This window comes from Schistosoma haematobium, chromosome 4 (assembly GCF_000699445.3).
Source record: "Schistosoma haematobium chromosome 4, whole genome shotgun sequence".
Taxonomy (NCBI): domain Eukaryota; kingdom Metazoa; phylum Platyhelminthes; class Trematoda; order Strigeidida; family Schistosomatidae; genus Schistosoma; species Schistosoma haematobium.
Genome location: NC_067199.1, coordinates 42,997,920 through 43,022,254, shown reverse-complemented (window position 1 = coordinate 43,022,254; position 24,335 = coordinate 42,997,920). Strand labels below are relative to the sequence as shown.

Below are 24,335 nucleotides of genomic sequence, written 5' to 3'. Positions count from 1 at the left end.
TACCTTACTTAGATTTTCAAGGAGAATGAACTGTAGGATAAGACAGATGTGTTCCAAATATTGAACACATCACTTACTTTTGTTGTAACGGGTAGACTGCAGGTTAGATGCGCAGCGTTTTATCGATCGATTACAGTGACACGGAAAACACGTAGTGAACGACCTAGTGCCCTGATTGGTCCCGCTTCCCTGTCTAGCGCAGTCAGTTGAGTCCAGAATGCAAGTCACAGCCTTTGAGATATGAATCGTTATATTTCAAACATACTCTGTTTATATACCAACCAAACAGACCACATCGTACCATAAAAATAGAAAACAACATCTGTACAATATTTAACGAGTGAAATAAATAATGGCCAATAGGAGATGCCCATTTAGAGTCCAAGGACATCATTAGACTTAACATGATAATGATTGGTATATTCCTCTGCGTCCCTAACAACTTTAATAGTCGCATTGTATTCGTTCAAGTCATAGGCATTCTTGAATCTGCTACATTTACTTCTCTAAAGAGAACCCGTAAAAAATATAACCTGTAGACTGGCATTTACATTAATTGGTAGGTCTATATGATCTTTTACAGTTGAACTCACAAGTCGACCTAAGCTAGACCACCATTGAAAACTTGGAAGCACTGGACGGCCGTCTCGTTTTATTATGAAACTCACCAGTAGTGCGCATCTACGATCGATATGAGTCTATACATGGTTATGAAATTTGGCAGGAGAAGGTGAATTATTGAAGAAGATTCTTTTCATCTGAAGGTATTTGGGTGAATAGGGAAGCCAATCTACAGAGGATTGATTCGATAAGGTAGTAAATAACTTATAACTAAGGTGGGTAGTTTGTAATTTTTTGCAAGCTAACATTAACTCTCAAGTGTGAACTCCTGGAATAATAAGACTAGATACAAACTATTGAATATACTGAGAACGTACATGCATTTTGTACAGCCGATTGGATGAATTGGTCAAGTTGTATGGAGCATCAAGTACCCAGTAATAGATGATCAGATCAGGAGAACTAAATACCAAATTGAGCAGTAGCTCAACAGGCTTAAAAATAACGACTTTTGATCACATGATACAGTTGGCTCCGCTATCTGACTCAAAATTAAGAATCACGTTGAAGCTAAAACCAGGGTATTTCAAAACATAATGCAAAGTTTAATTCACTTGATATTGTTTTATTTGAATCTTCCCATTGATGTTTTTGGACTGAAATTGATCAGTCTGTTATTGGCATATGTGCATACTGTGCGTATGCCTCGATATTGCCTTAATTTACAAGCGTTATAAGCAAAGATGGATAGTGGCTAGCATTGGAATCCAGGACGCGCGTTTCGTCCTGTTTGGGACTCGTCAGCTGGCTATCAGGACTCAGTAGCTAAGTGAGTAACGCGATGGCGTTTGAAGCGAACGGTACTGAGTTCGAGTCCCAGAGTGAACATCAACTCTGAGATGCAGGTACATGCAGCTGACGAGTCCCAAACAGGACGAAACGCGCGTCCTGGATTCCACTGCTAGCCACTATCCATCTTTGCTTATAATGCAAAGTAGTTTATAAGTAAATCAAAGTGAAATGAGATTTATGTACAAGACACATCATTTGCATTTGATGTAGACGGATGTGTTTGTCTGCACTCATTAGCTTATCACTTTATTCTAATCAATGAATCACATTTAAAGTTTTCTTAGCCTTTTCATAGAATTTTCAGATTTATTCTGGGTCCATAGGTTAACTCACTTTCAATCGATATAGGTGTTATTGAACCTGTTTCGAAAAGTCACCGATGAAAGCTGGATAATTGAGTTGTCCAGTTTAGAGAATGCAACACCTTCAAAACCTCAACACAGTTATATACAGGTTTAAATGTAAATCTATATGATTGGTTACTAGTTAACAGTTCTTACCATATTTTATTGTTTCCCGCTAGATAGTAACCTCCAACAGAATCGAAAAAGGCAATATGCTAACGCTTTTTATGAAAACTTTCAGTATAATCACTCAAAGACTACAATAGCAAAGGTGATAAGACTGGGAGTCTAACAAAATACAATGGAATGAAAATTAGTTGGACAGTTGATGGAGATTAGTTGACGTTGTAGTTTGATTCTCTTCAATTGTTTCGTCATAACTTGAACCTTCAGGTTTCGTATGGAATACGTTACTTTTCTACCTGTAAATTGTAATTCAATGTTCTATGTTACCAGACTTCGACTGTTTCTCATGATAATTAAAATCTAATGAATGTCATCGGTTAATAACAAACTCACTCTTTACATGATTAGTCTACAACAGTAATGTTTTAACAACTTTATAACAGCCCTATAAAAATTTAAAGAATCCTCAAAACGATATTTCAATTTTGTTTTGAACGTATTTTAGTGTGTGTCGACAGATATAAGTAGTATGTATCACCATTTGAAAGTGGAATGACTGGCGGCAGAAGGTTAAGAAGATCGAGGAGATGAGAATGAGAACAGAGAATGAAACGTATGAACAATGGAGTCTGAGACGATTGATTAACATTTTGAAAATGAAGTATTTACTGTATAGTTCTAGGATTTTAATAAGAGATTCTGTAATTTTGTATCTAAATACATTCGATTGTACCCGATTGTGTTCTCGTTCACTACAGTATGACAAATAAGATTTTATAGAATTATCTCAATCTGTTTACTTATCATGTATGCTGTAATCTTATCAAAATAATTGAAGATTGACTTAAGTTGTAATTTTATCCAATCCCTATATAAAGACAAGACTTAGGTAAAAAGATAATATAAGGGTTATCCAATCAGAATCGAGAATGTGACTTTTAGATTTTTCTGCAAAATTCATATATTGTGTAAAGTGTGAAGTGAACATTCAGGCGAGGTTGCTTACGCTCATTCTTTCTCTTTCTCCTAGTGATAGACTGGATTATAAAGACGTCAACACGTGAGGAGAAGCATGGGATACAGTGAACAGCTAGGATATAGCTGGATGATCTAGACTTCGCAAATGATCTGGCTCTCCTATCGTACATGCAACAACAAATTTAGGAGAAGACGACCAATGTAGCAGCAGCAGCAGTAGGTCTCAAGATACGCAAAGAAAAAAGCAACATTATTCGGTACAACACAACATACACCAATCGAATCACACTTGATGGAGAAGCTATGGACGATATAAAAACCTTTACATATCTGGGCAGCATCGTCGATGAACACGGTGGATCCGATGCAGATGTGAAGGCGCAGATCGGCAAAGCAAGAGCAGCATATTTACAACTGAAGGACATCTGGGACTCAAGACAATTGTCAACCAACACCAAGGTCAATACAAATGTCAAGACAGTTCTACTGTACTACGAAAGCCATCATCCAGAAAATACAAGTGTTTATTAAAAGTTGCCAACACAAAGTACTTCGGATCCGTTGACCAGACACTATCAGCAACAACCTACTATAGGAGAGAGCAAGCCAGATTCCAGTGGAGGAACAAATAAACAACAAGCACTGGAAATGGATAGGACACACAATGAGGAAAGCACCCAACTGCGTTACGAAGCAACCCCACACTTGGAATCTTCAAGGCCAAAGGAGAAGCGGGAAACCAAAGTACATATTACTCCGAGAAATGAGAACAGAAATGAGAAGAATGAAGAACGATTGTATAGAACTAGAAAGAAAGGTCCAGGACAGACTGGGTTGGAGAATGCTGGTCGGTGGCCTATGCTACATTGGGGGTAACAGGCCTAAGTAAGTAAGTAAGTGAAGTGAACATTACCGTTCTTTCCTAAAAGAACTGGTTGAAAATTTGTCTCAATTGTTTATGAAGCATCGTGGGAGATTTTCACGTGTTCAATTAATACTTTGATGAAATGGATTGATTGATTGGTTGATTGATTACGCTTCTTCAAGTAACAAGGTCAGAGCAGAAATACCAGGCTAGAACAGAATGCATCTAGGTATGTCAATTAAACTCTATAACATATGACAATCATGTTAAGATGATTCTTACACTTCGTATAAAGAATCAATTGTTAGGGAAATCGACTAAAATGCTAGAAACATTTTCCGAAGGCCGTGGAAAAAGGCTTAAGACCTAAGTAATACAAGCATCATAAATGTTGCATTGAAACCCTTTCGTATTATGTCCGATGTTATTGTTCATTACCAAAACATGTGTATGTCTCTCTATTGTCACAATCTTATCTTGATAATAACTGCTTTTGAGGTGCATTGTAATTCAAATATAACCTTTAGTACTCTAGGAGGCAAAGCCCAACTCATATGTCCTCATGGTGCCTCCTGGATAGTGGGACTCAATCCCATGAACTAACGTGATCGGTAACCCGGGTGGTAGAGATCGAGCTAATCACCCACTCGACCGATACTCACAAACTGATTACGAAATCCATAAAGAATTCCGGCACAATTACTCCTGGATCGAAAAACGACAAAACATTCATACAAGTGGTGCATGGAATGTACGGGGTTGTTCCCTACGGGGAAAACTCCAACCGATTGCAAAAACAGCTATTCTAGCTCCGGTAGTTATGCCATGCTTCGATGTGGCCTGTTTCTCTCCGAAAGGGCCTACTAGGCTTTACTAACTTGTTTGGCTGGAAGGGGCACTTTAGTACTCTATTTTTCTACCTTAATACCCAGTTTTCAATATATTTGTAGTTTCCTAATTGTTTGGAGTCATGTTAGTCATCTATTTATTCATATATCTTTATTGCACTAATCTGAATCGGAACGAAATCGTTGTGTGAACCGAAATTAGGAATCAATCGTGTACTGTTCCAGTTGACTTGTCTTCTCTCACTCGCGTACTTGTCAGGTAACAGAATAGTTTTCATTTCTCTACTTCAAGCCGTTGGTCTCACTTCGAACTTAAACAAAATAGCTTCAAGGTTAAGCCAGTCAACCCATAGAGTCAAGGTCTTAATCTGCACACTAGTCATATTCAGTCTTGAATATCAGTAAAAAAGAAAAACAAAAAAAAACTTTATCAGTAATATCTTAGGTAACTTTAATATGTATATATAGGGAAACTTAAAAACTAAGCTTCATAATATACTACTTAAAAAGTAAAACACATGGAATGTCTCAAACAAAATTTCATTCATTTGTATCATTATCATTATTATTACACAATCGTTATTTGAAGAGAGAAAACAAAAGCAGAAAGGTCAGAAACAATAAAGTCAGTAATGATTCCAACCTACATATCAACTAAATCCAATGAATTTGTTACAATAACTGCAAATGAGAAAAGTAATCATGGATAGGTGGAAGAAATTCACTTTAAGAAATTATGAAACAAGATATCAGTCTAGTATGGATAACATGATAATCACTACCCCCCCACACACACACACACCACACCACCCCGTCTATATAGAGGTTTTCAAGTTATTACATAAAAGCAGTTTTTCTTTAGAAAAATGAGACTAGTTGATAATGATGTAAGAGATTGATCAATATTGTTACTGAAGAGACGAATAGATAGTTTCATAGTGACATTTGAGAGATTTATATATGAGAAAATACAATTAGTACGAAAATAATTGTCTGAAGATAAACGTCCTTTTTTGCAGAATGACACCGATTTGATGAAAAACTTGTGATTTTGTATCACATAGTAACTGATATTAGATATAAATATTGAAAACCAAGAAGGTAGAGACAAATATCTCATCCTAACATACAAATCTTCCATTATAAGAATCTACGATCACATGGGGATCAAACTCAAGATCTCCGTGTCTCGGATCAGTTTCTTGATCTTTAGACCATTAGGAAGTTGTTATTCGGTGATCTATATTTCTAACTCTGGTTAATTAGTGATTATGAACAGTTCTTGTCCATTGAGACTGGTGATATTTATTTCACGTCCTATACATTCACACTAGAACTCTTGGGGAACATTTAATAAAGTTAATTACTAATAAGCGCATGGTGAAAAGTCATTGAAAACTGCTGAGCACTAGACGGCTATTTCTGTCTTAGTTCAAAACTAATTTAATAACTCAAAGCCACAACCTGTTTACATAATCGGTTCCGGAACATTCAGGTTTCAAGTAGAGCGTAGTGGTTTTAGACCACTACATTGGTATCTTGCAATCATTATTTTCTACGTCGATCAATTCATGATATATTGAAACGATCATCCTCTAACATCTTCAACATCGTATACTTGATAAGTCACAATTTCTAACTGATACTTTAGAAAATTCTTCTTTTGAACTTATTCGCCATTAAATTTACGGTTCTATGGAGAATAATTCAAGTAGATATATTGATTAGTAACTGTGTTCAACTAAGAGTTTCACTAACTATTCCACTGAACGATATCAATTTAAAGTGAACAGATCTTCGTTAGATTTTTTTAAAAGTTGAAGTGAAATGTAACCTATAGGAATACTATATCGACAATTAACCGAAGCTAAACTTTTGTACCACTATTAACGAACTCAGTTATCTAAATGTGTTTGTGTCCTCCACGAAACCTGAATATTCATAAATCAATTACATATAAGATGCTAAGTGTGTGGACATTATTAAAGAGTCCAACATTAGGATTAAAAGGGCTATCAAGTTCATCCTGAGACTTTATAGTTCTATTCATAGATGTCAGTTTATGATGAAATCACCAACCAAAACCAAGTGCATTTCAAAAAGGAAGATTTGCCTAAGAGGAAAGAGGGATAATATGTAGTGGAAACTTGAACAAATCACGCATAATTGCAAAGTGTACATACAAGACGGTCAAAGTAATTACCCACAATAGTCTCAACGGAACCAGTTGAATACAAAATGTATATAGACAAATTTTGTATACATTCATCCAGTCCTTTATAGTTAAGTTTCCTACACACTTTTAATCCTTTTAATCTAGCTGGACAAATTCAAAATAGGAGAGAAAAGTTAAATCGAGAAATATATAACCTCAATAGTTGAGATCATGAGTCAAATGAAGCTAGACCAACATTGAAAATCTGGAAGCACAGGACGACCGTTTCGCCCTATTATGGGACTCCTCAGCAGTGCACACCCATGATTCCGCCTCTCGAGATCCGAACCCAGGATCTATCAGTCTCGCGCTCGAACGATTAACTATTGAAATTACTATAATATCCACAAAACCCTTTTTGAAAATATATAATCGTCAAAAGACTTTCAAAATTAATAAATGTTTATGGTTTCACATTAGGGTTTGACTTTGGTTAGTTCCAGTGAGAAGGTGAGGTCAGTGGAGCTAAACTATATAGGACGTGAAACAAATATCACCAATCTCAACTGATGAGGGCTGTTCATAATCACTGATCCGAGACACGGAGATCTTGAGTTTGATCCCCATGTGATCGTAGATTCTTATAATGGAAGATTTGTATGTTATGATGAGATATTTGTCTTTAACTTCTTGGTTTTCAATAGATGACTAACTGCAATCACCATGCCATATGAAATGCTAAATTTAACAATCTACAGAACACCTCTACACTACGAATAAAAAGTGTTAAATAACTAAAATGAAATCATCAATAGATGAGAACATAAAGAGAATTAGTGTTGTATAAGCTGTCATAACAAGTTAAGAAGTTATGAAACGCTATTAAAATGTTTTGTTATTAATAATGATATTTGTATTAGATTGAATTAAATGAAACAAAGGAATAAGTATTTCATTTCGATTATACTCAGCAAGTTGTTCCCGGTTAATGTCTATGAAAGGATAGGAAAACGAGCTATTTGTATGAATATTTGAAATGAATTCAAGTTGCTGTGCAAAACGCTTAATTGATTACAATGTGGTTTGTCATATTCACCAACTTAACAAATGTGACAATTATATTTTAGCAGAATTGGGATTTGTGTAGATTGTAGCAATTTTAATAGTTGAGTTCATGAGTCAATCTAAGACAAATTGGTGATTGTTAGACTTTCAACAGTTGAGATCATGAGTCAGTTAAAGCTAGACCACCATGGAGAACCTAGAAGCACTGCACGGCCGTTTTGTCCCATTGTGAGACCCCTCATCAACGTGCGTCCACGATCCCGCCTCGCGGGATCCGAACCCAGAGCCTATCAGTCCCGTGTCAGGCGCTTAACCAACTAGACCACTGAGCCGGCGTCCAACTATGTTAATGTCTAACTTCAACTAATCCAAGAAATTGAGCCACACATCCACCATTGTCATCAGTGGGTTACTATCTCACAACAGACCCAGTTGAATTCCACTGATCACTACTTCTCACTAGAACTCCAAGAACTAGTTCTTGAAGCCAGTTACTAGTGAGCATATATTGATTAGTATCAGAAGGGGTTTTTTGTGGATATTATAGTAATTTCAATAGTTGAGATCATGAATCGATTGAAGCTAGACCCACCATGGAAAACCTGGAAGCACTGGACGGTCATTTCGTCTTCGTGTGAGACTCCTCACCAGTGTGCATTCACAATCCCTCACGCGGGATTCAAACTCAGGAACTTCAGTCACGCACACGAATGCTTACCCTGTAAACACCACTGGGCCGACATCCAACGGTGTTAATGTCTAACTTTAACCAATCCACGAAGTTGCACAATCATCTTCCATTGTCTTCAGTAACTAATTGCCACTGGTCACGGCTTCTCATTAGAACTCCGAGAATGACCTATCAAAGCTAGTCACTAGTGAGCACATGATAGCATAGGTTGTTGAGTTTTTGAGTGAGATCATGAATCGATGAATGGGCACTGCTGAGGAGTCCCATACTGGGATGAAACGGTTGTCCATTGTTACCAGGTTTTTCAATGGTAGTCTAGCTTAGATAGACTCATGAATTCAACTATTAAAATTCTATTTTACATTCAACAGTTTTCACTTAAAAATAAAATAGTAAATATCCATAGAGTTTTAAAAGTATCCTCTCCTCTTTCCCTTGAGGTGGAATCTATCTAAATAACATGATAATGTCAAATCAACACAGAAACATATATATTCAATGTACCGTTGTTTAGAATTCAAATTTCTATATATAAAACTTATAAATAACCGGCTCTAATAAGCAATAAACTGCTTACTGCCTTTTTGCATATTTGCTAGGTTTGAAGCTATTACGAGTTCACATAGTATGCGAACGGAACAAAGACTTGTGACCGTAGACCAATTAGCTAGCTATTCGATGCGTCCCAGCCCGTAAGCCAGAAGCACGGGTGACTCATAACAGACGCAAATCAAACAATAATTTTAAATAAATTACTTTTATGACCATATTTAAGTCGTGGATCTTCCTGTACTACTGTTACTACTACTACTGCTGTAATGAACGAGAATACAAGTTGGGACAACCATATGTATGGGGATACAAAATTACAGAATCTCTTAGTAAACTTTTAGAACTATACAGTAAATACTTCATTTGCAAAATATCCATCAATTGTCTCAGACTTTGTTGTTCCTTCATTCCCATATCAACCATTCTTCTCTTCGATTTTGTCAACCTTCTGATGCCAGTCATTCCACTTTCAAATGGTGATACAAACTGCTTATACGTGTCAACACCAGTAGCATACAGCACACTACTACTACTACTATTATTAATACTAATATTCATATTCAGACTATGAGGCAATGTGACGTTGGTTCAAATGCTATAAGTAGCATTGGTTTTCTTCAAATTTGCGACCAAACCTTTTTAACCAATACCAACTATCATGGAGCCTAAAACAATCACAGTTTCCTGCCACCTACCTCAAACTACCTAACACTCATCAAGACAGTATGACGATAATTAGCATCACAAAATAAATTTAATGGAGTAATATGTTTTTATGAGCAAATTATTTATGGGCTCTTTACTGCTTACCTTACATACAAGGTGTACTGTAGAATAAAGTGTTTTCAAATTTATGGGACAGTAATGGTTTTTTACTCTGCCTGTAACTCTTCTAGGGTTATTGTCGGTCCCAAGCCCGGGTAAAGGAGGAGGGTTGAGCATAAGGTCAATAACCCAATACCGTAAAACACAATCTTAATAAAAAGATGTTAACCAGAAGGTTGTGCTCCACGAGGAGCAGCAGGCGTAAGCAGCAGGGAAACAGTTTTTTTCCAGGAGTCTTAGATATGTGTGCTATTATTAATGCTACTGTTATATTCCCTTACCACATACCAGTTTATGTATTTGACCAGGATCAAATGAGGGTTATAAACCAGTGTGAAGAATCAGAATTATGATTTACAGTTGATGATTAAGGTCAAAAATTAGATTTAGGGTTTTCATTACAAAACTGGCATCAGCTGTAGTGCCAAAACTCTATTTAGCCAAATGGATGAGTGAATTTCGCGCCGAAATCCGAGACCTGTTATCTTATACGTGATTGGTTCGTCCATAAATTATAGTCCCGCCCTTTAAGTACAAACATATACGGTTTGAAACAGTTTATATTGTATTGAAATATAAGTTCACGGAACAAAATTATTGATTTTTTAACACATGGTGTTAGATTACTTTAAATAATTACTGACTCAGAGATTCACTCATACAGTGTTGCTGTTTTGTTTTTGTCTGTTTTCTAATTTTTCTATCGTTCTTCCAATCATCTACACATTTTACACGACAAATATTATACTACTCATGAAAATAACAGACAAATATCGTGAGTGTACACTACTGAGGAGTCCTACAATAGGACGAAGCTGCCGTCAAACAGTACTTCCAAGTTTTTCATGTTGATCTAACTTCACTTGACTCATGATTTTAACCATTGAAATTACTATAATATCCACAAAATCCCTTCTGATATTAATCAATATATGCTCACTAGTAACTGGCTTCAAGAGGTTTTTCCTGGAGTTCTAGTGAGAAGCAGTGACCGGTGGAGTTCAACCGGGTCTATTGTGAGATAGTAACTCACTGATGACAATGATGAATGTGTGGCTCAATTTCGTGGATTAGTTCATGTTAGACATCAACACCGTTGGCTGGTCTAGAGATTAGGCGTTCGCGTGCAAAACCAGTAGGTCCTGTGTTCGAATCTCGGCAGGTGGGGTCGTGGATTCTCACAACTCTCAATTGTCAATTTAATAATCATCAGAGTGACAGAGCCAATAGTTTAGCGGTTAACTTACTCGACTTTCGAATGATATATTACAACTTCAAATCACACTTTATCTACTCCATTTTAAGCAACCCAAGTAGCGTTGTAGTGAGAGAACACCCCATAAAACCCTCTTCTAATACAACCAACCTTATAGTATGTTAGGAAACCATGATACTATGGACATAGAATCTAGAAATATGTTTTGATTCACGCACATACACGAGTATAAAATCTCTGAGAACTAATATTACTACTGATATTACTATAATCAGTAGTAAAAAAAATAAAAGTCAAAAAACTGCTTTTGTTATTCGGTAATATTCACAGCAATCAGGGAATATACTGATTGAAAACGGTGTAAATAAAAACAAAATAATAAACAAACAAATTATTCATATTTCTTGGTTAAAAACATTAAAAAAAAGGAAAAAATTAAACTGGACTGATATGTGTTCTGTTTTTGTGTTGATAGTTTAAGTGCTTGGGTAACATAAACACACACACACACACACAAACTTGTGGATGTAACTAAGATTTGAAAAAAAACTGAACACAAGCCAAAACTTTTCATGAAAGGTCACAGCCATAGATTAAGATTAATCACTATGCAGGTATAGAAATTAGTTTACTCAATTAAAAAATAAATGGAATCATAAGAAAATATAATAATAATAATAATGAATAAAATAAATCAATTATAATCAGGGTTAATTAAAACATTGCCAATCAGATAAATAATGATCATGATGATATAAGCAAAGAAATGTAAGACTATCGCATACAACAATTGAGAATGGATGGTCTGCATTGATGTTTCTTAATGCTATCTGATTTGTTGCGTATAGCGGTACGATGGGTTACATGTTTAATATTATTATTATTATTATCATTATTATTATTATTACTATTAATATTAGCATTATCATCATCATGATTCCGATGTGATTTATTCGAAACCCGTTTCTGTCTAGATAGATAGATAGATAGATAGATAGATAGACAGATAGATAATATTATAGATGTAATGTGAATATTACTGTTATATTGTTTGAGCTCACCGAATTTTAGGCGCATTAAAATCCCGTAAAGCAAATGCCATCGCTGAATTATCCAATTGTGCTTGCCGTTCATCACGATCTATATGACAATCAATTTTATAAAAATTATCAAAAGGACAGAAAAAAAACTATTTATTCTGATCACAATGGGAATTTGTAGAGATTGTAGTAATTTTAATAGTTGAATTCATGAGTCAATCTAAGCTAGATCACCATTGAAAACCTGGAAGCAGTAGACGATCGTCTAGTCCTTCTATAAGACTCTTTTGAGCTATTAAATGATATGACATAGATTTCAGAACATTGTTTAACATAATGAACATGAGATATCAAATTGAAATTATATATCACATAACTGGGTACATTTGCAAGATAATGATTGGTTGAAGTTAAACATTAACACAATTGGATGTCGGCCGGCTGAGTGGTCTAATGGTTAAGCGCTCACAAGTGAGACTGATAGGTCCTGGGTTTGAATCTCGCGGGGGATCGTGGATGCGCACTGTTGAGGAGTTCCATAATAGGGCGAAACGGCCGTCTAGCGCTTACAGGTTTCCTATGGTGGTCTAGCTTCAATTGACTATTGAAATTACTAAAATCTCCACAAAACCCCTTCTGATAATAATGAGAATAGTTGAATTCATGTGTCAATCTAAGCTAGATCACCATTGAAAACCTGGAAGCAGTAGACAGCCGTCTCGTCCTGGGTACATTTGTAGGATAATAAGAACGGATTTATACTGGTAACAATCAACTGGAAACAATAAACAAAATTTATATCTTCACCATACCTTATGTCTCACTAAGCTAAAAGAACCTCAGATGATAATATCCGATTTGAAACTGTGAAACATTATTAAATCAAAGAAGCATAACTATTTCTATACATTTTTAAACAATCTAAAATTATGATGAACAAATGATTAGTTGATTTAAGCTGATTAGTTAATGATTAAAAAAAACAGGATAAAGTGTCCAGGAGGAATTTACAGACTGTGTAGTACCATCAATGAAAATTATTCCTTGAAACATTTCGATTCATATTGTCTTATGGGGAGTGTTCCGAAAAAGTGAAAGGATATGAGATGATATCCGGTAATTAAATGGATTTGGTAGACATGAAGAATTCATCAAAGTGGGACTGGAGAACCTTGATTGTACACTAATGGTGTACATAGGGTTTCATAGTTATAAAACAGTGAATAGTTTAACAATCTTTGATCGATTATGTAATGAGAATTAGTATGGAGAAAAAAATTCAACTTCAGTTAAAACAAAAGTTCTGTTATATCCTGACGATAATATTGAATAGTAACTATTTGGATCCATTTGTGGAATAATATTATACATATATTAAGCGCCTGGCGCGAGACTGATAGGTTTTGGGTTCGAATCTCGCGGGGTGCGGGGTGTTGAGGTGTCCCATACTAGGACAAAACGGCCGTCCAGTGCTTCCAGGTTTTCCATGGTGGTCTAGCTTCAATTGACTCGTGATTTCAAACAAAAACTTAACAATCCCACAACCCCCAAACTGATTTATTTTTATTGTATAATCGTTAAGTAAATAAACTATTCATATTCGTGTTCCTATGGACCTATGAACTATTATAAACTGCTATTATACCATTCTTGAGTTATGCCTCGTCTCTCAATTACTATCTCCCACATTCACAGCCACTTTGGGTTAGATCTTGTACAAATGTCGTTTCCTATTTTATGGTACAGTGTGATCTGTCTGGTTGGTATATAAACCTATTATGTTTGAAATAAATTATTCATATCACAGAGGTTGAGATTGGTGTTCTGGACGTAATAGTCAGAGCTAGGCAGGAAGCAGGACCGATAAGGACTCTAGGCTGCTCGTACTTGTTTTATATGTTATTGGTCTGGTCGATAAATTACTGCTCTCTCTCTCTCTCTCTCTCTCTCTATATATATATATATATATATATATATATATATATATATTGATAGGGCACAAGACCACAAGTTATAATCAATTCATCTGTTAAAGTTACGACAATCATTGAAATATTGAAAAGAAACTAAGAAAAGTACTTTGAAATAAGAGAAGATTATGAATATAATTGATTCTGAATGTATATGTCAACTATGCATTCTAATACATAAATATACGTTTACTGTCCAATAACTACGCAAACTGAGGACATCAATTTTCATTTTATATAAATTCTATCACTTCCAAAATTCCTTCAACTTGTAGCACTAAACTTGCCTTACCTTCAATACCACTAATGAAACTATCTTGGATGTCCATAGAAGTTATATTTCTTGAAATGAATCATCATATCACATATTATTGTTCATTTCTTCTTCTATCATTTCAATTCAATCTAGTACTCATAGAACTAACTATTATTCGGTCTTTCTTATTCTCTCTCTAGACAAATGTCAGTAACTTTGAGATGGTTTTCATTTAGAATTTTTTCAATTTTAACTTCTTTGCTAAAAAAATTATTGTATAGATGATTTTCGTATATTCAGTTCATCAAAAATCACCCGGACAGGGAATCCGAAATGACAAAAAACACAAGAGATAGTACATAATCACTGAAGATTACAAGATAATTACACTTATTTACTCGTAAGTTAGAAGCTGTGACCACTGGAGTTAAACCATATCAAGTGTGAAACAATTATCCTCATCAACTAATGGATCAGAATTGAGCATTATCATGAATCAATTGAAGTCAGACACACAAACTGTTGGATTATGAGTCAGTGTTCTATAAGTTAATTGTTCACATGTGAGATCGATGATCCTGGGTTCGATTGCTCATGGTAGGATTGTGAATGTGCATTACTGATGAGCTTTATGCTAGGATGAAACATCTGTTCAGTAGTCCCAGGTTTCTATAATGATCTAAGTGAGATCAGTTTGTGATTTAAACTGTGAACATCTTACAGTCTCGATGATTTAAACTTACAAAGTCCATATTTTTCAACTTTGACTTAACCACTAATTTCATCACTTTTACTCTTGACTCGAATAATAAACTAATCACCAGAAATTCGACTGATACAATGATGAAACAATTGTCTGTTATCTAAAAGATGGTTGGGACATGTATTATGTATGCCAAGGGATCAACGACCTTGATTTGCAAAGCTTAATGATATAGGAATAGGTCTATGAAGTCATTGACTGTGAGATAGAGCCATGTTGGTTGGTGCAGCTCACTAATAGTTGGAGATGTTGGATGACACGACCCAGAATATGTCTTAATAATACAGATGTATTCACTTTTTTCTTCTCTTAGATTTCGAGCTTTAAAATTACCCTAGAGATTTTATTCTGTGAAGTCATTCTTTTTCTCTAGTCATTGTTTACACCAAATACTGATACCATTACTATTTCTACTATTCTAGTATTCGTCTTGATAATTTCATTTCGCTGTGCTAATGTGGCGTGGTAACTTGAATCTATGTGTATATGTGTCAAATTCTACATTTCCTAAGAGTTACTGCTTTACCAAGTAATAAGTATCGAATGTTAATCGACACTAACCTTAAGCTAATTTCTATGTTAAGCATGTTATGAATATATATATATATATATACCGGAAATAAGAACTTACTCATTAGCGAACTAGGTGTCTTATCAGATATTTGTTTAATTGGATAGTGTTCACCACTTTGTGGTATCCATACTCTTGATAAACTTTCATGACCATCTAATAATCGACGTTTACGACTAGCTGAACGTTCAGGTAAACATGCACCACCATGTATTAATCTTCCTCGATTATCATATGCATAACCAATTCCTTCATAACCTTGATGATAATCACTTAAACCTTTGGACAAATGACTTTCTGTCATTCCTGTGCTATATATAGATTTTCTATCTAAACTATGTCCATGTGAAGATGATCTGTGTCGACGTTCAAGTTCTGCTTGAGCTTGTATTTGTATATTTGATAATCTAACTGGTGTAGCTGGCGAGATTGTATGTTCCGACGGTACAGGATGATCACCGAACCATAAAGTATTCATTGAACTGGAACGATGTTTTGATGGGTGGGTACCAGTTAAACCACTTAGTGTTCGACGTTTTGTACTGATTATTAAACTGTGTTTTGAACCTTAGAAAAAACATATACGATTAAAAAAAGTGTTTATTCGATTTACTTATATACTACGAACTAATGAAGTTGTTCAATGTTCTGATAATTTTTAGCTAACTTATACAAGTATAGTACATATAAACATGGCCCCTAAAACAGAAAGACATAGAAAGTTGGTAGATATTCAAAACATTTCTCTCATGTAATGGAACCATTAGGTGAACAATGCTAGGATGAAGTGTATAGCTTAAGAGAGGTATGATAATGTAGAAATCAGTTGCCTTACATAGGGGAAGCATTTACCATATCTAACCCAATGTATAAGACTGACTGACTTAGGATTAAGTTGAAACAAAGTTAATGGTTGGGAAACCAATATATGGTATCAGTTCTTGGAATTATTGATTATCAGTTTGAACTATGTCATTAGTTGTAGAATATCAAGTTGAAAATCGTAAGATATTTGTAATCTATGACAATTACAATATTGGACTTGGATACATCAGTGATCTTTTTTTAAAATCTTGAGTTTAATGTCATTTATGATGCGCCTGTATTCCACTATATTCAGCTGACTCTGAGAAGCCAGACCTATTATTTAAGAGGAAAAAGTTATAAACCGGGTGTATCAGAAACCAGTCAAATGCTAAGCACATGTGATTAGTCAAAAAGTAGCTTGAATTTCTAGGGAAGAAAATATACATCGCCGGTGGCTTAATTTTCTAAGGCATATAGGTATATAGGAAAATTGCACGCCAGTATCATTATTGGACACAGCGAATCACAACAATTCCTTACTGCTTGTTCTTTATTTCCATTCGCCCCTTTTGAAATACCCTTCCTACATTTGGCCTTATACTACAATCACTACTTTTATTAAAGCTGGATAGTGAATAGCAGTGGAATCCAGAATTCTCTCTTCGTCCCGTTCGAAACTTGGCATCTAGTGTAGTTGCATCCCGGTGTTGGTGTTCAGATTAGGACTTTAATCCAATTGTTTTCATTTCAAGTTCTAACACGTTATCCACTAAGCTAATGAGTCGAGCAAGTCAACGGTTGGTGCAACAGGTATCAATTTTATTCGTATGTGTTTGTAAGTTTCTATCACCCATGATGATACGGATCAACAAACGTCAAGAACTAGAAAGTACAGACTCTTACGGATACATTTGATATTATTGTCTCCTCTGATCGTCTTGCTACATGGTATGAATTGTTTCAACTTAAAACTATGGACAATTTTCTACCAGATCTTACGTTGTCTATGAATAATCAACTATCTTGACAGAATATTCAAGAAGAATACTTAATTTTCGAAAAAATTCTTTCTTTCGACCAAAACTTCATCCTAAATAATAAATCAGTACTTTATGTAAGCTTCTCATTGTTTAGTTAGTATATGACAAAATTTGGTCTTCAAGAGGTAGCTGTATGATTAGGTCACTTCGTAACTAACTATACAGTGTTATTTACTGAACAATTGTATCTAAAAGACATAAATCCCTGAGTCTGGTTGTTCATACTCATCAGTAGGAGATAATATGAAGTTTTATGATTACTACTGCTTCTTGTGAGGATCTTTAGTTCTAATTAATATTTAAAAATTAGTTAATTGACATCAAAGATTTTGAATGTGGTGACTTCAATATTTCCTTCCCTGTAGTTTACTCTATTCAGTTAAATGCCCCCAAATGCCTTGGTAAGAGAGTGGGGAGAATCAGCTCTCTCTCCAAATGCTCTCACATGGCCACGTGCATACAACCACTGGCAGGGAAGTTCTACTCACTGTTTTCTCATGGCAGGGGTGTTGTTTACGAAATTGAGAGGACGAAAAGTGAATGTCCAGGGCTTTTATCGCCTTGGTCGATATGGAGGATCCACCTAGGGGAGTTGGAAAACCCTAATTTTAAATCAATGGTGTATATGGACTCCAGTATCCTGAAGGAACAAATGGAGTATGAACTAATCGTTGGTCACTGGCCACCATGGGACTGCGTCTCCAGACGTTGCTCTACTGCCTTGTGGATTAGGTCAAAGACTCCGAATGTGGCCCCCTAAGAAAACCAACTGCTTCCGTTTGAGCACCCAGAAAGTATCCCAGCCCTTACATAAATCAAATGATTTATGTCGTGCATATCTGTTTGGTGCCTCCTTGTACCAATGTTTATGTGTTTAAATGAAAATAAGTCATAAATTCAGTTAACTAAACTTAATTATTCATGACAAATAATGGCAACAATTATTTGATTTGGTTGTTAACAGAAACATCTAATGTATGTTAATTTTCTTTATACAAACTGGTGATGAAAATGTATGTTAGTTGTATCTATGCTCTAGTTATACAGGTTATATTAGAAATGAATTTCAAATAGGCAAACCTGCTATAAGTTTCCATACAGAAATCGATTGATCAATGATGACAGAAGTAAAGTTAGAGTGAGATGTTTCTTTTTTGAAGAAAAAAAAAAGTCACACAGTACCTGGTTAACTTAAAAACCCTTAATTTTCCATTCGAATGTAATTGAAGTTAGTTAACGGAAAAGATAAAAATTAAAAGGTTTACAAAACTCTCAAATCACTCTTTCAGTAACAATTCAATTCATGTTTACTAGTGAGAAACATTAAGAGAAGTGATTAGAAGTCAGTCAGTCAGTTACAACGTAGAACCAGACACATATGTGCATCGGTCCAAGTTACCATACCTTAATTAGCAAAACAACATGAACATCGGATTCATAGAAGTAGTTAATTCAATGGTGGTAATATATAAAAGAAAGATTGCATATAAAGACATAGTACGGGAAGAAATGGATATGACTAGAAGATTTTGATCATATCAGGTACGAAAGAATATAATATTATCATTGCGAATGTATAATAGTTCCACAATATTATGTATTTAATGTGGTTTGAAGTTGAAAGTTTACTGCGAGACCTGAAGATAATAGGTTGAATACTTGGTGGTTTCATGGATGCGTACTGCTGAAGTGTCGTATAAATCAGTCAGTGATTAATTTCAACAAATGTTCTGAATTATAAATTATTTGCTGAGACTATAATTTATGGACGACCTTTGAGTGACGCTAAACTGACCTTGAGAGTGTTCACCTACTAACTAGGACTAAATGAGGGTTACAAAACAGTGTAGGGAATTAGAATTATGATTTACAGTTGATAGTTAAGGTTAGGAATTAGATTTCGGGTTATCCTCACAAATTGACATCAGCTGTAGTGCCAAAACTCTATTTAGCCAGTTGGATGAATGAATTTCGCGCCGAAATCCGAGACCTGTTATCTTAAATCTGATTCGTTCGTCTTTAAATTATAGTGTCGCCAATTATTTATTTAACTGATTTCTAAGGACTGATAACACTAAGAAATCACTAAACAGTTGGAACACATAACTCAGCGTAAGTGCAAACACAAAGCTTGGCTGCGAATTATATCTAATTTCTTTTTCTCCTTTAAGATATCTATGTATGAATATGTTAGATGAAACCGAAATTACATCAAATATTACAATAGAAGTTTATTACTAATAGGAAAAAGACTCATCAACGAAATGAATAAATGATGAACAATTTTTTAAAATAGAATGATGATATATTCGTAGCTCTTAAATCACGAACTGATCTCACTTAGATCAGTATAGAAACCTGGAACTACTGAACAGATGTTTCATCCTCGTATAAAGCTCATCAGTAATGCACATTCACAATCCTACCATGAGCGATCGAACCCAAGATCATCGATCTCACATGTGAACAATTAACTTATAGAACACTGACTCATAATCCAACAGTTTGTGTGTCTAATTTCAATTGATTCATGATAATGCTCAATTCTGATCCATTAGTTGATGAGGATAATTGTTTCACACTTGATATGGTTTAACTCCAGTGGTCACAGTCTCAATGAAACTCCAGCAGTGGCAACTTCAAACTAGTTATGGATGCACACCTTTGATGAGTCACAACATACTAGGGTGAAATAGTCATTTGGTTCTTTCTGATTTCCAATAGTAGTCTATTTAAGATCGGTTCGTGATTTAGACTATGAAAGGTTTACAATCTTTGCAAAACAATGTACTGATGTTATGATGATCGTTAAATTATTAAACGCAACTTACTTGTATCATTCACCACTAAAATGATCAGCCAAGTAGCATGTATATAATGATTTACACAAAAATTATTACAAAAAAACGTCAGCCTAATAAACAGATGTAAAGTTGAGTTTCAACTAGACAATATTCTATTGTCAGGCTACACAGTATGTTAATGGATAATAAAAGTAGTATACTAAATGAATTCCATTTTTTTTTACTTTGGACTATTCCCTAATTCATTGGGTCCAGATTTCAAAGAAGATGAAATATTTGGCAAAGTGAAATGGTTCATTAGTCCACATGTATCAAATGTAGAATAGCAACTACCTCCAAAAATAGAACCAAACGCTGGTCTAACATCCAATTACTTGCTTGAAAGTTGTTCAAACCCAAAAGAGCTTAGCTTTCAACCAACTGGTTGTTGGTTCGAATTAAACTTAACATGCCTCAGTACACATGACTATCACAAATAACGATTATAGCTAAAAGTCATGTGTATGAATGAATGTGTTTATATTCACACACACACACACACACACACACACACACACACACTTTGATAAATCTTCCAATTGAAAGCTTGTTATTGACCTCTCAGCCACCTATAGTCATAAACTATTACTACACTTAACTTGATCAACAGAGAAAAGGTGATAAATATGAGCAAAAGTTTTACTCCAAGATTAATTTATGGACGAACAGTCGGGTGTGTTTATGGGTTTTCAGATGACCTTTCTTTCCTAGAGACTTCTGAGAGCATGCTGAATATGGTAACAATATAAATAATTATACAATCCAAACTTGACAAATAATCTTCCCCTATGTTTCTGCGTAGCTTCTGTTCAATGATGATTGGATGGAACATTTTCAGCCTGGATTTCTAGACTTTGTCGAAGGACATTCATGAACTCCCAACACTATCTATATACTTTTAATATTTTAGTTCAGATAGTGAAAATTCTTCTTTTAATTAAAAATTTGATCAGCCCATTAATTTGATTCCATAATTACTTACCATTAACACCGTAATAACCAGAACTTCGACTTGTTGCAGTTGTATGTTTAGAACGTGGTCGTGATATACGTTCTTGTGACATTCCATTTGAATGATCACGATCTAGTCCTTTCATGTATTTACCTGTTTTATCATTATAATAAATATCATAAATATTTTCATAACCCGGAGTGGAAGGAATCGACATACCTTCAGGACTAATAAGGCTATCACGAATTGATGTGATTGACTGTCCAGTTTTTTGTCCTTTTGACTGTTTTCTTAATTGTACAGGTGGATAATTGTCTTCATTGGGTATTTGTAAATAAATGATCAATAAACAACTCAATAATAATTAAGTACCTGATAAATTTAGTTAATATTAGCATCTCATATAACAGATTCACTTGGTGTTGTTTTACTTGTATCTTCTCATTATTATTTAGGACTGCAATCGAGCAGTCTCATGTTGACATATGTGCATCCCTGTGAGGATTGCCTCGATATAGCCTTAAGTCACAAGGTTTTTGAACAAAAACGGATAGTGGCTAGCAGTGGAGTCCAGTTTGACACGCGTTTCGTCCTATTTGGGACTCGTCAGCTGGGTGTACTTGAATCTCAGAGTTGACGTCCACTCTGGGACTCGAACCCAGTACTGTTCTCTCCAAAGGCCATCGCGTTATCCACTTAGCTACAAGTAGAACGACACCAAATGAATTTAAACTTCACCTCATTGCATAAGCAGGACTCCACTGCTAGCCACTATCCATCATTTATATAATAGGTTTCAATTTAGAGAAAGGTCAAAATGTCAGAACATTTCTGTTTTAATACTCATGTTTTGTGAAGAAAGCATTTATATTGACCATCTAACCTCATAACAAATCATTCACAATCAGATACAGAGGCTTACATTAAACTTTACATAACATTCGTTTGGTAGACAACATTATGTATAACTTAGTCGGAGCAGTATTCAGATAAATTTGGTAAATAAACTGACTAGGTAACCAACTTTTAGACGATACTGATAAGTAAAGAGTGTAGTTGTAAGCTGTAGCAAGGACTTTTCTATAGTTAACTAAATTTACCTTTAAGATATCGCAACTCATGAAGTCGATAATCCACCAAACTGTCTAAATTTACCACCAAACACACAAAATCTAAAATTTTAAGAAACACTCTTCTAATTATTGGAATGTGTCTCAAATCAATCAGTTACTTTCATATTCCACAACCATCCGATTGCCTAACTCGTTATGGTAGTCGAAAGATTGAGAAATGACTAGGAATGGCAAAGTGAATTATGTAGTCAGTCTATTATCCAGTCTGATGTTAATGTAATTTATTGTAACTGTGTAACGATGCGAAAAAAATATAGCGTATTTTAAATTCTTAGTACACCTTTACGGTATTTTTAATGAGTATTATTAATGCTTGGACATCTGGGCTACCTGTTCCTGTCATCAGATGTCGACTCCTGAACTGCAAAAACTTCTAGCCAGCGACCACTCAATATCTGTCATCAGGATCGACGAAGAAGTAAGAAACGGAAACTTGTTGAAATACTTTGTGCTGAGAATTTTATATTGTACCAAAAATCTAACAGCGAATAAAGCTAACAATAATAATAAGATAATCGAGAATTCATTAGCTGTTAGTTTGAGTCGTATAGGTAAAACCAGATTATCGGTTGAAGATCCTCGAGAAGAATGCAAATAATGGTTGAGAACATTGGACGACATGGCTTAAAATCAGTAACAGTCGCGTAAATATATTCACTTTTTATCTCCTTATAGATCTTGAGCCCCAGTATTCTTTCATGCATAATATCCTACTCTGTCTTTTCACACCATACTTTTTATGGTTAGTTAATCTCAACGTCATCGGTTCTAAGAATATTTCAACTCCTTTCTTACTCATCTCAAAATCAACTCCTTGTGTTAGTATGGTTAAACAGCTTGAACCAAATCAAATACGTAACAGGATGACTGACTGTTATTTTTTTCAAATAGTTACAGAATAATTTATAAAATTTGACTCTATTGAGTTCCATAAATAACCAAAAATATTCCATAAAAGTAATTGTGTAACTAGAAATTTACATACTCGAAGGTTCTGGTTCAGATCGTCTCCTTGTCTGAGTTATTGTACGTAATGCTGGCGGCCTAAGTTCTTCATCCGATTCTCCTGAATCATCATAATCACTTTCATCCGATGTATATTGATCATAATAATCAGGCATTTGATCCGATATTCTATCACTGGTTCTAGGTTTACTTGGTTGAATAACTGTATCGCCCAATCTAGGATCATAAGCACTATGAGGGCCGGAACGTTCACTTAAATCTTGCAGTGATCTCTTGTGTCCATTGTATGGTGGACGAATAACTGGTGGACCTGAACCAGGTACATTTACATAATAATTTTCATCGACTAAAAAAAATATCAAATCAGAAAATTATTTCTAAGATCTAAGAAATGTGATTTGCTTTTAGAGTTCTTAGATTTAATCATTTCATGTATCTCATAATTATGATTATCGGTATATATGCCCCGGTATATGCCCCCAAATGCCCTGGTATGACCGAGAGTGGGGTGAGCCCGCCCTCCCTCTCGAAATGCACTCACATTGCCACGCGTATACAGCCTCTGCCAGGGAAGTCCTACTCACTGACTTCTCATGGCGGGGGTGTTGTTTATGAAAATGAGAGGACGAAAAGCGAATTTCCGGCGCTTTAAGCGGATCCCAAACCAATGGTGCACATGGACTCCAGTATCCTGAAGGAACAAATGGCATGTGAACCAGTCGTTGGTCACAGGCTACCATGGGACTGCATCTCCTCACGATGCTCCACTGCCTTGTGGATCAGACCTTTAGGTCAAAGGCTCGAGGTGTGGCCCCCTACGAAAACCACCTGCTTCGGTCTGGGCACCCGGGCAGTATCAAAGTTCACACACACCAATATGGTGTGGCGCATATATATTTGGTGCCCTCTTGTACCA

At 35.2% G+C, this 24,335-nt stretch overlaps 1 protein-coding gene across 1 annotated transcript in view; it reads right to left on the bottom strand.

Annotated features, from left to right (window-relative positions):
* Positions 1 to 7,046: 7,046 nt before the first annotated feature.
* The window catches only part of MS3_00008137 (uncharacterized protein), an 83,558-nt gene continuing 66,269 nt past the window's right edge, over positions 7,047 to 24,335 (bottom strand). The window contains exons 7-10 of the mRNA XM_051216490.1: positions 23,439 to 23,765; positions 21,351 to 21,635; positions 15,739 to 16,245; positions 7,047 to 12,218 (exon numbers count right to left, since the gene is read on the bottom strand). Of these exons, the coding sequence (XP_051067081.1) occupies positions 12,136 to 12,218; positions 15,739 to 16,245; positions 21,351 to 21,635; positions 23,439 to 23,765 (1,202 nt within the window). The 3' untranslated portion in view covers positions 7,047 to 12,135. The remainder of the gene's footprint in view (positions 12,219 to 15,738; positions 16,246 to 21,350; positions 21,636 to 23,438; positions 23,766 to 24,335) is intronic.